A 13,772-nucleotide genomic window follows, 5' to 3' on the forward strand; every position below is an offset into this window, starting at 1 on the left:
GTAATGCATTCAAAAAAAGAAATGCTTGTAACATTGATGTTTCTTTTGAGAGAGATGGTGCATGAGCTCTTACCTGGTATAGAAACAGGAAGGCAGCCACAAAAACAACCCAGCAGGTCTAAAAAGGCACCACGTGTCACCAGACATGGATTCCTTCTGTGTGTTTGAATGTGGAAGAAGGAGAACGGTTATTTACTACGCATTGTATTTACTTCAATTTCACTCAGACCAGTTTAATCGTAATCTTATTACTTGTACAGTGACCACAAAATGTTTAGACTTGGATACTTAAGAACCCATGAAATTAATTTTGTATCACCTGCAACCGACTAGCAAGCAGATTCAGACTGCAATGTAGCTTCTACCGGTTATTTAAAAACAAAGAGCTCTTAATATAAAAAATCAATAGCAAAATGTCAACACAGGAAAGAAAAGCTCATTGGGATATTAAAAATATTTGTATTAAATACAATAAATCAGTGTGGCATTTGAAAGCAGATTTTTCCTAGTTTCCAACCAACTGGTCCCAATTTGATTTTAGTGGCTGTATGAAGTAAGCAATGATCAAATTTTATGAGATGAGCGCACATATGAGTGCTGCCATGGTGGAGTCATTACCAGTTGGGAAAACTGTTTGGGCTCTGACTTTCTGAGTTGGCAGCATGTAAATAAAGAATCACAACTGGTATTTATCACAATAAAGTTGTAATTGTGAATGACGGCTACAATTTAGCCTGCACACATTGTTTGTACTGAAAAACTTGCCAAAAAATATTACTTAGTCTGTTAAGAAAGCAACATTGTGCTGAAAACAATATTTTCCTATCATTCTCTCTGACAGCACAAGAAAAAGAACATTTAAAGGTACACTGCACTTTTTTTTGAAAAATATGCTCATTTTCCAGCTCCCCTAGAGTTAAACATTTGATTTTTACCGTTTTGGAATCCATTCAGCCAATCTCAGGTTCCAGCGCTGCCACTTTTAGCATAGCTTGGCATAGTCCATTGAGTCTGATTGGACCATTGGCATTGCGCTAAGGATTAACCAAAGAGTTTGTATATTTTTCCTATTTAAAACTTGACTCTTCTGTAGTTACATCGTGTACTAAGACCGACGGAAAATTAAAAGTTGAGATTTTCTAGTCAGATATGGAACTATACTCTCAAACTGGCGTAATAATCAAAGACTTTACTGATATAACATGGCTGCAGGAGGTGTAGTGATATTACGCAGCCGCCGGAAATAGTCCCCTTAGTAACTTTCAATAGCAGGGGACTATTTTCGGGCACTGCATAATTTAGAGTGTCCCTTTAATACATTGTACTTTTTTACCTTGTTCACACTGTCAGTCCATATGCGATTTTGGTGCATATCCGATTTGACAGACTCACTGACAGTCAATTGTTCAGATCTGATCTGTACGTCCTGCCATGTTCTGGATTATCTGCATTGTTTCTATGGCAATGACGTTGCGCTGGCACGACAATCTGCCTCGGCGTCTGACATTGTACAAACTATATTCCCCAATACGTGGACTTTCCCAAAAGTTTGCGTTGGGGTTGCGTTTACGTGACAGCATGATGTAACCAAAAAGCTACACAAATGCGATCAGAGCGGTCAAACTGAAATAGACTTCCAGAAATGCGATTTGAAACAGATTTTAAACCACCTCTGAATGTAGCCTGAAACGAATTCGAAAAAACAGATTTCATGTGGTTTTTGGCCGTTTCCACGTTCTAAATGTGATTGGGTTCAAATCGAATATGCACCAAAATCTGGACTGACAGGGTGAACAAGATATATGTGTACAAGCGTCAAGAGTGTAACCCAAGGGGCAACCTTTTGGTGACTATCATGAAGCCAATATGGAAGTGACTTAAACTGCAATTCATCGACTATCGCTAGAGGCTAGCTCCAAAATGGAGTCAATTCCCATAGACCCCCTCATGTTAAAATGCCCAACTTTACATCAGAAATAAATACGCTTATAGCCTGATACAAAAAGTTTTTTGGTCTATATAGGTGAACTGCCACTGCTGTCACAACCGTCAAGCTAGGCAGGGGTGGTTTCAGCAACCAGTTAAAATGCAACGGCAGGCTCCGCCTACTTTGGGCTTCAAAAATGCTCTTCAGAAACCTACAGCTGACGTCACGGACACCACGTTCGTATTTTTTACAGTCTATGGTGTAACCACATGCAGACACTTTAAATTTAAGTACATTTTAACAACATGTAAAAACACAATTGTTACATTGTTCACCTTTTTCTTATGCACCTAATACACCTAATTTTTGACCTTTGTGACCTTACTCTGTCATAATTAAAGATATCAAGGTTATATTTTCACAGAATGTCGTTTACATATGTAGGATGATTTTATGTAGACAACAGTAACTCACAAAAATTGACATTTGCTTGGTTTTCACAGACTGGGTTACATATAAAGTGACCAGATGAACAATTTAAAACATCAGTTACACATGTAATGCACATCACTTCCTGTTAGTTTTGTTCAAACAACGCTTTGCATCTTTGGCAGGAGGTGAAAAAACTTCAAGCAAATTTCTCTAGCTGTCAATTTTAGTCCTACCAAATTCACCTGGACGCATTATCATTCATAACATTCAGGAACGGTACATGATAGCAGGTCTACAACTGATGTGGATGCTGACCGTGAAACATCACATGTGCTACTCCACGGGCACAAAGGGAATTCTGGGTTGTGTATCTCAGACCAATCGCACAAGCAACCTTTGCGTGTGTGTGTTTACAGAAACGAGTGAGTATATGGAAGAGTAAATTTGTTATGTGTGTGTGTGTGTGTGTGTGTGTGTGTGTGTGTGTGTGTGTGTGTGTGTGTGTGTGTGACCACGGCGCAGCAAATGCTCGTGGGCACGGTGAGAACAAGAGGGCCAGTGTTCAGATCTGACGTCAGTGAGATATTAATAACATACACACAGTCCCTCTCTGAACGTCTGGCTTCATCTTTTTGTGTCTATTTGTTGCACTCTTGAATGGCACAATGTTTCTCAGAATTCAAAGAATTACCAGACTGGTAAAAACAGAGAGACCACGTCAAAAAGTCGACCTCCTGTGTTATTTGTGGTTTGGTTATTGAGGTTAATCAGTCTGTAAACAAGTCATTTTTCTTTCATTTCCTCTTCTTCCTCCACCAACAGTTTCGCTTTCATTTTTTAGCCAATCTCTCCTATTTAGTTTCCATTTACGTTTACATTTCCTAAATCTCTGTGTATTGGGTATGTTTGGGTATGTTTGGAATGGCATACTCCCATATGACTGGAAATGTAGTATGTGCTGTATACTGTGCATGACATTGTAGCACATAACCAAAGCTTTCTATGTACAACACTGTTGCTCACAATGCAATATTCTTAACATTACATTGTATTCATGAATAAATCAAAAGTGAAACACAGAGAATCAAATATTTAATGCACAGTATGCAGTGAGCAGTATGTTAATATCCCATTCGGCCACCTTTAACTTTCCCAAAATCTCTCTCTGTGTTTCCATTACAGATTTGTGCAAAACTTTAGCGTTAAACGTCTAAATATCGTTCTAAATGTCGACAATAGGCCATTGCAAAATGACGGCATTTCCATTAAGCCATTCCAAACACCACGTCGACTGATGTTGGTAGGTTTACTAATATCACATCCACCGCACTAGGCATTTTTTTTAACCGAAAGAGATGTAAAAATGATTATTATTCAAACATAAATGCCAAGGAATGTCCCTTATACTTAGGAGCGCCAATGTATAGGTGTTTCTTGGAGGTAAAAGTACATTATCTTAAAGGGGACATTTCCTGAGACTTTTTTAAGATGTCCAATAACTCTTTGGTGTCCCCAAAGTATGTATGTGAAGTTTTAGCTCATAATATCATATAGATAATTTATTATAGCATGTTAAAATTGCCACTTTGTGGTGCAAATGTGTTGTTTTTGGGTGTGTCCCTTTAAATGCAAATGATCTGCACTAAATGACAGTACCGTGGTTGGATAGTGCAGATTAAGGGGTATTATCCTCTTCTGACATCACGAGGGGAGCCAGATTACAATGACCTATTTTTTTTCACATGCTTGCAGAGAATTGTTTACCAAAACTAAGTTACTGGGTTGATCTTATTCACATTTTCTAAATGGATACAAGCACTGGGAACCCAATTATAGCACTTAAACATGAAAAAAGTCATTTTTTCATGATATGTCCCCTTTAAATCATGTTATCCAAACATTATTGGCAAGGAAAACCTTTTATACTTGGGAGCAGACAAGTATTTAGGTCGGCCGATATTTGGATTTTTTTTTTAATCGGCATCGGGCGATTTTTTTTCCAATTTAATTTCTCTTATACTTAAATTTGATGTTCGTAATAACAGTCCCTCCAGAAAAACACGATTATGCGATCACATGATTCAATGCATAATCAGCCAAAGTCTGCATATTTATGCGGGGGCTGCATTTTTTAAATATGCCACACTTTCACTGCATCAATTCCAGATTTCTGCTTGCAAAACATGTGAGGCTTGCATGATTTCATAATCCCCACATTTTTGTAGCAAAAAGTCATATATATTTTAGCAGAAAGTTGAAAATGTTGTATTAACTTCACACATGCGCAGTCATGTCCCCTGTTGTCATGGGAATGTTAGGAAGTGACGTAATTATGCAACGTGAACATCAATGAAAAGCTGCAAACACTTTTTGCATGTTCCCGCAGTTTTTGCAAGTTCAGAATTTTGGCAAGTTCCCGCAATTTCATCGCATAAAATTGCATAAATATCCTGCATATTCCATTGCATTTCTTAAGAAAACCTGCCACAAGATCAAGGATTTTTGCCCGCAACAATCACAAACAAATAATAATAAGACACTCAGTGTCACTCAATGTAAAGCCAAAATTTGACAGACAGTAAAATGACCAATCATTATACACTTTTTAATATGATGTTATGTTGCGACACTTATTCAAACAGTACCGTCAGATCCACAGTAATTACGTCTTGTAAATATGTTTTAAGTACTTTAAAAGAGTATATAGCTAAAAATGTTATGCATTACTTTCACCAATTTTCTGTTTGCCTCTTATTTCAATGTAATAACATTACCTTACATCAGCCATACAGCTTTCTTAATATCGGTATTGGCCAAAAAAAACCATATCAGTCGACCACTATTTAAAGGGCAATGGAAACGCAGCTTCTCTCTCTCTCTCTCTGTAATGTGTTTGACATAAACATCAGTATGGATGAGTGACAACGGTCAAAGGGCACACGGCCGTGTCAAGTTCCCTACAGTGCTGCCGTCCATGTGCTGGGTCAGTGAGCGGAGAACAAGACACAGAGAACTGGATTTACACAGATGATTGAGTCACAGTCGGATGCATAGGTCAGCTAGAATCTTCGGACCACTTTCTTGTAATGAAAGTAGCGGTTCATGTACGAGACCAAAAGCACCCACCTTGTGGCGAGCCACAGACGTGTAAACAGGAGTTGGGAGATGTCACAGTCCTGCCCGCTTCCTAACTGGGGTCTGCGAGTGTCTGTCAGGTAGGAACGAAACAGCGACAGCACCTGTGGAGGAGAAAGCACACTTTTACGTTAAAAAATGATCACGTTGATGTGCATTAAAAAACACACTAGGGTCCACATTCCGGAATTGAACCCGAGACCACTTGTAGGAAGTCTTTGCATTCACACTGAAGGCACTTATATGGCAATTTACTTTGTGTTAAAAAAAAGAGACTGAAAACAGAGCAGACAAAATTACAAAGAGCTCAGAAAATCTGAAAAAAAAAAAAAATCGATAAGACCAATAAAGACCAGAGAGAGAGAAATGATTGAGAGAGAGAGAAATATAGTTAAGTAAATGATAGTAGACGGCTCTATACATGGTATCCCAGTTAAAGAGTGCAGGCCGTGCTGAAATAGTCTTTTTACTGTGTTACAGCCGCAATGTGGAAGCCACTCATTATGCACCAGGCGGGACAAGCACAGGGCAAAACAAGTTTGACCATGAAATACCAGGCCTGGCCTTCCAACTGCAGACACCCCCAACACAAGCGGCCCACACCCTGCATCCCACACATCCAACCCGGACCGGCTCACTCCGGCAGGGGAAGCCCCGTAACGACCAGCGTCCCTCGGAGAGAAGTGCACACATTTATAGTGACGAACTACACAACTTGTGACCGACCACAAACCGACGGCAGCGGCCGAGGGCAAAAATAAACACCCCATCGAGGTCCATAATTCAGCAGGGTGCACACAGAAACCGAGATGAGACATTTAGAAGAAACACAAACTGCGCACAGAGCGCGCAAGTACAGCGTGAGCTGGATGCTGACGTTTGACACACTAAGGCGTACAGCTAGAGATCAAATAAGAAAAGTAACAACAAGTAGACATTTTAAAAAGGGATCTAACATTTTTTAATTCCCATGAAATCAAAATGGATGCTTTATAGTTTATAATATAAATATGTTAGCCTTAAAGATATCTAATTAAAACACTGACAAAACATTAAGAAGATTGAATGCTATTGGCTAAAAGGGGGAGGAGCTCCTCAGCATGTCCAGGGTTCCCACACCTTTGCTAACTTCAAATTCAAGGACCTTTCAAGGACTTTCCAGGTCCAATACCTTCAATTGCAAGGACTAAATGTGGGGACACATTTCAAGTGAGAACAAGGTTACATCGTGTTACCTTTTAAGATACATTGTTACAGCTTCCTTTTGAGGGAACTCGTGCTGCGTCACTGCTGTGACACTTTGGGGACACCTCCAATGGTAAGTGTGTCTGAATGTGTATATCAAATTCAACCAATGGTGAGGCTTAACAACAAAGACAGGGTGCAGGAAGTATATCACTATCTGAAATATTGTCAAAGACGGCATTACAGGGACGCTGGACGTATGGCAAGGGAGAAGCAGCGTCTCGTTCCCTTCTCAGGGAACAACAGTTACATACGTAACCCAAGATGTTTTCATGTGTCAAACACAATTATGCAAAAAAGCATTTTAGTATGAATCAACATTCACATACAGAAGATATAAGCATTTAAAGTAAACAGTTTAACATGTATGCTTAAAAAGTCCAGAATTTTTATGATATTATCTTTTTGGATTGGATTTTTTTCCAGAAAACTTCTTGCATAAAAAGATTCAAGCACTTTCAGTGACCTGTATCTATGCATGTATATTTTCAAAAACTTTCCAAGGCCTTGAATTTTGTTCCCCCCAGATTCACAAACTTTTAAGGATTTCAAGGACCCGTGGGAACCCTGCATGGCCCACTTCAACTTCCTGTTTCAGTTGAAATGCAATAATGCTTTAAACAATGCACACATTTCAAGCCACTTATGTGGGTTGTTAAAATTATAAATACACAAAATAAAATGTTGCAGATCGATCTCAGTAAATAACCTGGAATAAAGATACACCAGCTGAACTAAAGAAGTGTACACTACCTTGTGTGTACTTCAGTGTGTGTACAAGATCCCCATCTGGCACACGTGTCCTCTAACAGTAATTATTTTTTGAAAACACACACACACACACACACACACACACACACACACACACACAGGATTAATTTCCCTATGGAACCTGAATCTTATTGAAGACAAAAAGGCTGTTGGATTGTGGGTAAGCAGCACTAGTGTTGGAGAATGCTCGGAGCTTGGGCATAGGCGTCAGGTTGGGTTAGTGCTGCTCAATCTGTTTCCCTCATTATCCACCTTCTGAAAGGAATCAGTGAGTTGTGTCAACAGGGATTTTTGGGTGAACTCAGCAGGGTTCAAGCAGAACTGGTTTTGTCATCAAGACGTTGCTTTGAAACGCCGAGCTGACACACTTTTTCAGTTTGTCCTGGTATCAAAAATCAGTTCATTTGCTTGAAAGTGTGTGCGTTAGTTTTAATAGCATCAACGTATGCACTCAAAGTTTTTTTTTTACGTGTGCCTGAATGTATCCAATATAACAGAAGAACAAGGAGCCCTTAAATCTGGACTAAGACAACAACATCTGCAACATGTTTTCCTCACCCCTTACTTATTCTTTCAGCTTTTTGTGTTGCTCATTCACTTTCTCCTGCACGATGAAAGAAAACGCTGCAGCATTTACTTATGGTCAGCAGCGCCCACAAGAAAGCTGAAGAGTGATGAATCACGCAACTACAGGCGAAGTGGGTAATTTTTTTCGTGTTAAAATACTTTCAGCAATCACACTTTAATGTGCACAGACAACTATAAGCCATCCAGTCATAGCTAGACTTACTGAAATTGAAAAATTGTGGTGTGCTCTGATTGTTGAAGCAGGCTGACATGTCAACTTAAGGCCTAAGTATAGTTCGTTTTTAACGTATATGCGAGGATAGATGCACATTGCGTGTGACGCAAATTTTGTAATCAGAATAGTATGCAAGTACTGTATGCACACCACTGTTTTTTTGTATAGACAGGTGGTACATGCGCATTTAAATTTCTTGCAGTAATTTGTATATCTTGACATGTCAACTTAAGGCCTAAGTATAGTTTTCTTTTTACGCATATACGAGGATAAGTACACAGTGCACGTGACACAAATTTCGTAATTAGAATAGTATGCACAAACTCTATGCACAGCACCGTTTTTTTTTTTTTTTTGGTGGTACATTTAAATTTCTTGCTGTAATTTGTTGATCCACAAGGTGGCAAATGTGCCATGGGGACGTCGATTCAAAAGGTTGTCGATAAAAACTGCATAATGCGTCACACCTTTAGACCTACTTAAAATGATATATTTCAGCGAAAAATAAAAATTACCCCGCAATTTACTTACTCTCAAGCAATCCGAGATACATGTGTCTATCATGTTTTACACGAACACAATTTGAGTCATTTTAGTACGTTTCCTTGCACTTCCAAGCTTATAAATGGTAGAAAACTGGGATCAAGGAACAACTTCTGACTTCAAACCCCCAAAAAGTGCATCCATCCTTCACAAAGATAATCCACACGGCTCTAATGGATTAATACAGAAACCAGTCTGAGAGGATTTGCGCTTTATGACATGGCGCGTTATCCTGCTGGAAGTAGCTATCAGAAGATGGGTACACTGTGGTCATAAAGGGATGGACATGGCCAGCAACAATAGGCTGTGGCGTTGACACGATGCTCAATTGGTACTAATGGGCCCAAAGTTTGTCAAGAAAACACCATTACACCACCACCACCAGCCTGAACCGTTAATTCAAGGCATCCATCCTTCACAAAGATAATCCACAAGGCTCCAATGGATTAATACAGGTAATCTGCAGGTAATCAATTCGACTGTGCGTGTAAAAAAGAACTACAGTTAAAGCTTTAGGCTTAGGCCTAAGTAAGGTTGGTGTAAGTTTGAGGCGGGATTACCTGTTTGTCCAAACAATGGACATTAGTTATGGATTCATTCAATAGTGGTATCTTAATTGCTAAAAAAATATTAATATTACTACCATTTCTCATAGATAGGGTTTTTCCTTAAAAATCCATAACCTCATGCTTGACATACACTCACGGGCCACTTTATTAGGCCCAACTTACTAGTACCAGTTGGGACCCTCTTTTGCCTTCAGAACTGCCTTAATCCTTCATGGCATAGATTCAACAAGGTACTGAAAACATTTCTTAGAGATTTTGCCCCATATTGACATTATAGCATCACGCAGTTGCTACAGATTTGTTGGTTGCATATCCATGATGTGAATCTCCCATTCCACCACATCCCAAAGGTGCTCTATTGGATTGAGATCTGGTGACTGTGGAGGCCATTTGAGTACAGTGAACTTACTGTCGTGTTCAAGAAACCCATCTGAGATGATTCACGCTTTATGACATGGTGCATTATCCTGCTGGAAATAGTCATCAGAAGATGGGTACACTGTGGTCATCAAGGGATGGACATGGTCAGCAACAAAACTCAGGCTCAATTGGTACTAAGGGACCCAAAGTGTGGCAAGAAAATATCCCCCACACCATTACACCACCACCACCACCACCAGCCTGGACCGTTGATACAAGGCAGGATTGATCCATGCTTTCATGTTGTTGACGCCAAATACTGACCCTATCATGCGAATGTCTCAACAGAAATCAAGACTCATCAACCCAGGCAATGTTTTTCCAATCTTCTATTGTCCAATTTTGGTGAGGCTGTGCAAATTGTAGTCACAGTTTCCTGTTCTTAGCTGTCAGAAGTGGTACCAGGTGTGGACTTCTGCTTGTGGTTCAGAGATGCTCTTCTGCATAGCTCGGTTGTAACGAGTGGTTATTTGAGTTACTGTAGCCTTTCTATCAGCTCGAACCAGTCTGGCCATTCTGCTCTGACCTCTGGCATCAACAAGGCACTTGCCCCCACAGAACTGCTGCTCACTGGATATTTTATCTTTTTTGGACCATTCTCTGTGAACCCTAGAGATGGTTGTGCATGAAAATCCCAATAGATCATACTCAGATCAGCCTGTCTGGCACCAACAACCATGCCACGTTCAAAGTCACTTAAATCACCTTTCTTTCCCATTCTAATGCTCGGTTTGAACTGCACCAGATCGTCTTGACCATGTCTACATGCCTAAATGCTGATTAGAAATTTTCGTTAACGAGCAGTTGGACAGGTGTACATAATAAAGTGGCTGGTGGGTGTACATCGTACATTGTATAAACTGTGTAGATGAATAGCTTAAAATGAGGAAACATGTTTGAATAAATAAAAAACCTGTGCAATAAAATGGGCAAACAAAAATCTACAGACTCGCTTTTTGATTTTGGCTAGAAAATATCAACCTAAAAAACTACAAACCAACCAGATCACCTGAGCAACTGCATATCAACACCTTAGTAACCATTTAAAACACCTTACAATCAAGGCAGCAAATTTTACACGGGAAAGCATCACTCACATACGCCACACAAATATAAAACTCCTTTTTGCAGAATGTTTTGTATGTACACAGGCATTTTTGCCATTGGTTTCTCTCTGCCGATGCTTTGGTCCACACGTACACAAGCCTTTCATGCGTTTCAGGTATTCACATGAGATACCAGCATAAAGGAAGCTCTCCATTTAAAATAAACATTATGACATTATCAGCGCCTGATCTACAACACACTTCACACTCCTCCACACAAATACACACAGGATTATGTACACAATCTGTTATCTGTTGCTCCTCTGCTTGTACAAATACACATTTAAAATTTTCATACTGTAAGAATCAAGAGTCAAAGCATTGTCACTAGGTTGTTAAATGCAGGAAGCCGAAGCTCTCAACCTGTATCTCTCTTAAGATCAGTCTGCACTGTTTTTAAATATATGTTTACAGGCATTAACAAGCAAACAGGAAGTCATAATAGACGTGTGGGATAACAGATAACAGCCCACACAAAAACATACAACACAAAATTTTGCACCTATGCAAAATAAACAAATATCTCAAGTACTACTATAATAGTTCAACAATATGACGAGTTTTGTCCAACCCTACTCCACATCCATACAAATGGTACACTTCATGTGAACTTTGCACGTCTTGTAATGTTCACTCACTTGTGTCAATGACGTGAACGACCACCTGACAGACTATGTGGCTTAACATTAAGTATTAACTTTAAAAGCAGATCGCAAGGAGTGACAATGGCATTCACACACTTGTATAATTTTGTGTCATGTAGTTGCATGGCAGATAAGCCTTTTCTTAAGTATGCATAATGTTATGCATCATAAAAAAGGGAATTGGTTGCTGTAATACGTGACGACTATGGAGGACTCACAAACCTGTAACAGTGTTCCATGTATGTGGTTCTGTTGGATTCCCGCTCCAGGTTCTTGTGGCAGCTCCTCCAGCAGCGTCTGGAGGGTTGAAGGAACCTGGGTCACCAGTACAAATGGAACCAGGGCTCTCGCGGCCATTTCACGTGTGCGGTAAACAGCCGAGTGGCCGCACCTGGAAAAACATTATATTTCATTCACTTGAACTGTCAGATTCAGATTAACACACACTGTTAGAAATGAATAAGAGATTGATTACAGAAGTCAAACGAAGCACACATGCGTTTGTCAAAATGTCAGTGCATGTGCACATCTCACGTATACAACGTATGTGACCCGACAACAGAAAGAAAAAAGAAGAACTATTATTCATTTTCTTGATCATTATTATTGGAAATTTTAAAGAAAATATTTCCCTTTTTACGTTTCTGTAGTGGGAATCGGTTGCATTTTGGTTGATTTTAGGTTGAAACATAAACCAGACGTGTTGACAGGTTTTGTTGTCACTTGCATTCATTTTACAAAGTTGTAATTATAAAAAAAAAGCTAATTATGAAGTTGCAATTATAAAAAATTGCATGGGTTGCTTTTTGGTTGATTTTAAGTTGAAATATTAACCAGACATGTTGACAAGTTTTGTTGGCACTTGCATATATTTTACAAAGTTGTAATTATTAAAAAAATGCCTATTACTACTGTAAGTTGTAATTATAAAAAAATGCATGGGTTGAATTTTGGTTGATTTTAGGTTGAAATATAAACCAAACGTGTTAACAGGTTTTGTTGTCACTTGCATTTATTTTACAAAGTTGTAATTATACAAATATGCGTATTACAATGTTGTAATTATAAAAAATTGCATGGGTTGCATTTTGGTTGATTTTAGGTGAAATATAAACCAGACATGTTGACAGGTTTTGTGCCTTGCATTCATTTTAACAAAGTTGTAATTATAAAAATTGCATGGGTTGCATTTTAGTTGATTTTAGGTTAAAATATAAACCAGACGTGTTGACAGGTTTTGTTATCACTTGCATTTATTTTACAAAGTTGTAATTATACAAATATGCGTATTACAATGTTGTAATTATAAAAAATTGCATGGGTTGCATTTTGGTTGATTTTAGGTGAAATATAAACCGGACATGTTGACAGGTTTTGTGCCTTGCATTCATTTTAACAAAGTTGTAAATATAAAAAATGCATGGGTTGCATTTTAGTTGATTTTAGGTTAAAATATAAACCAGACGTGTTGAGAAGTTTTGTTGTCACTTGCATTCATTTTACAAAGTTGTAATTATAAAAAAACTGCATATTACAAAGTTGTAATTATAAAAAATTGCATGGGTTGCATTTTGGTTGATTTTAGGTTGAAATATAAACCACACGTGTTGACAGGTTTTGTTGTCACTTGGATTCATTTTACAAAGTTGTAATTATAAAAAAATGCCTATTAATAAGTTGTAATTATAAAAAATTGCATGGGTTGCATTTTGGTTGATTTTAGGTTGAAATATAAACCATATGTGTTGACATGTTTTGTTGTGACTTGTAAATATAAAAAATTGCATACATCACATGTTATATATGCAATATACATGTAATTTTAGACAACATTGGGAGGACAGTGGGAAAATTTCGAGCTCAGTCAACAGATTCTCAGAGCAGACGCCCTGATGACTCTCTGAGTTGAGTGATTTACAATCACTAAATCAAAAATTAAACAAAACTCCTTCAAAAAATCCTTCAAGAGCTCCAGAGATGTGAAATATCTATCTATACAAAAGACAGGAAAAAAGTGAAAAATGGAGTAGAACCCAGCAATCATGTTTATATGGAAATTAATTGATGTTTAGGAGATAAACAGATAAAAAAATATACGAAAGCTACAAACATGCAAACATCTGGCAGGTTTCAGCATGGTGAGTATGCAGGTCAGAATCACTATATGCACATTCTCCT

General features: G+C 38.4%; 1 protein-coding gene across 2 annotated transcripts in view; it reads right to left on the reverse strand.

Moving 5' to 3' along the window:
• The window catches only part of thada (THADA armadillo repeat containing), a 125,333-nt gene that overhangs the window by 26,944 nt on the left and 84,617 nt on the right, over positions 1-13,772 (reverse strand). For both annotated transcript variants that reach the window (XM_055170930.2, XM_055170929.2), the window contains exons 29-31: positions 11,817-11,985; positions 5,486-5,598; positions 74-156 (exon numbers count right to left, since the gene is read on the reverse strand). In XM_055170930.2, the coding sequence (XP_055026905.2) occupies positions 74-156; positions 5,486-5,598; positions 11,817-11,985 (365 nt within the window). The remainder of the gene's footprint in view (positions 1-73; positions 157-5,485; positions 5,599-11,816; positions 11,986-13,772) is intronic.

Source organism: Misgurnus anguillicaudatus, chromosome 11 (assembly GCF_027580225.2).
Source record: "Misgurnus anguillicaudatus chromosome 11, ASM2758022v2, whole genome shotgun sequence".
In the NCBI taxonomy this organism is placed as follows: Eukaryota; Metazoa; Chordata; class Actinopteri; order Cypriniformes; family Cobitidae; genus Misgurnus; species Misgurnus anguillicaudatus.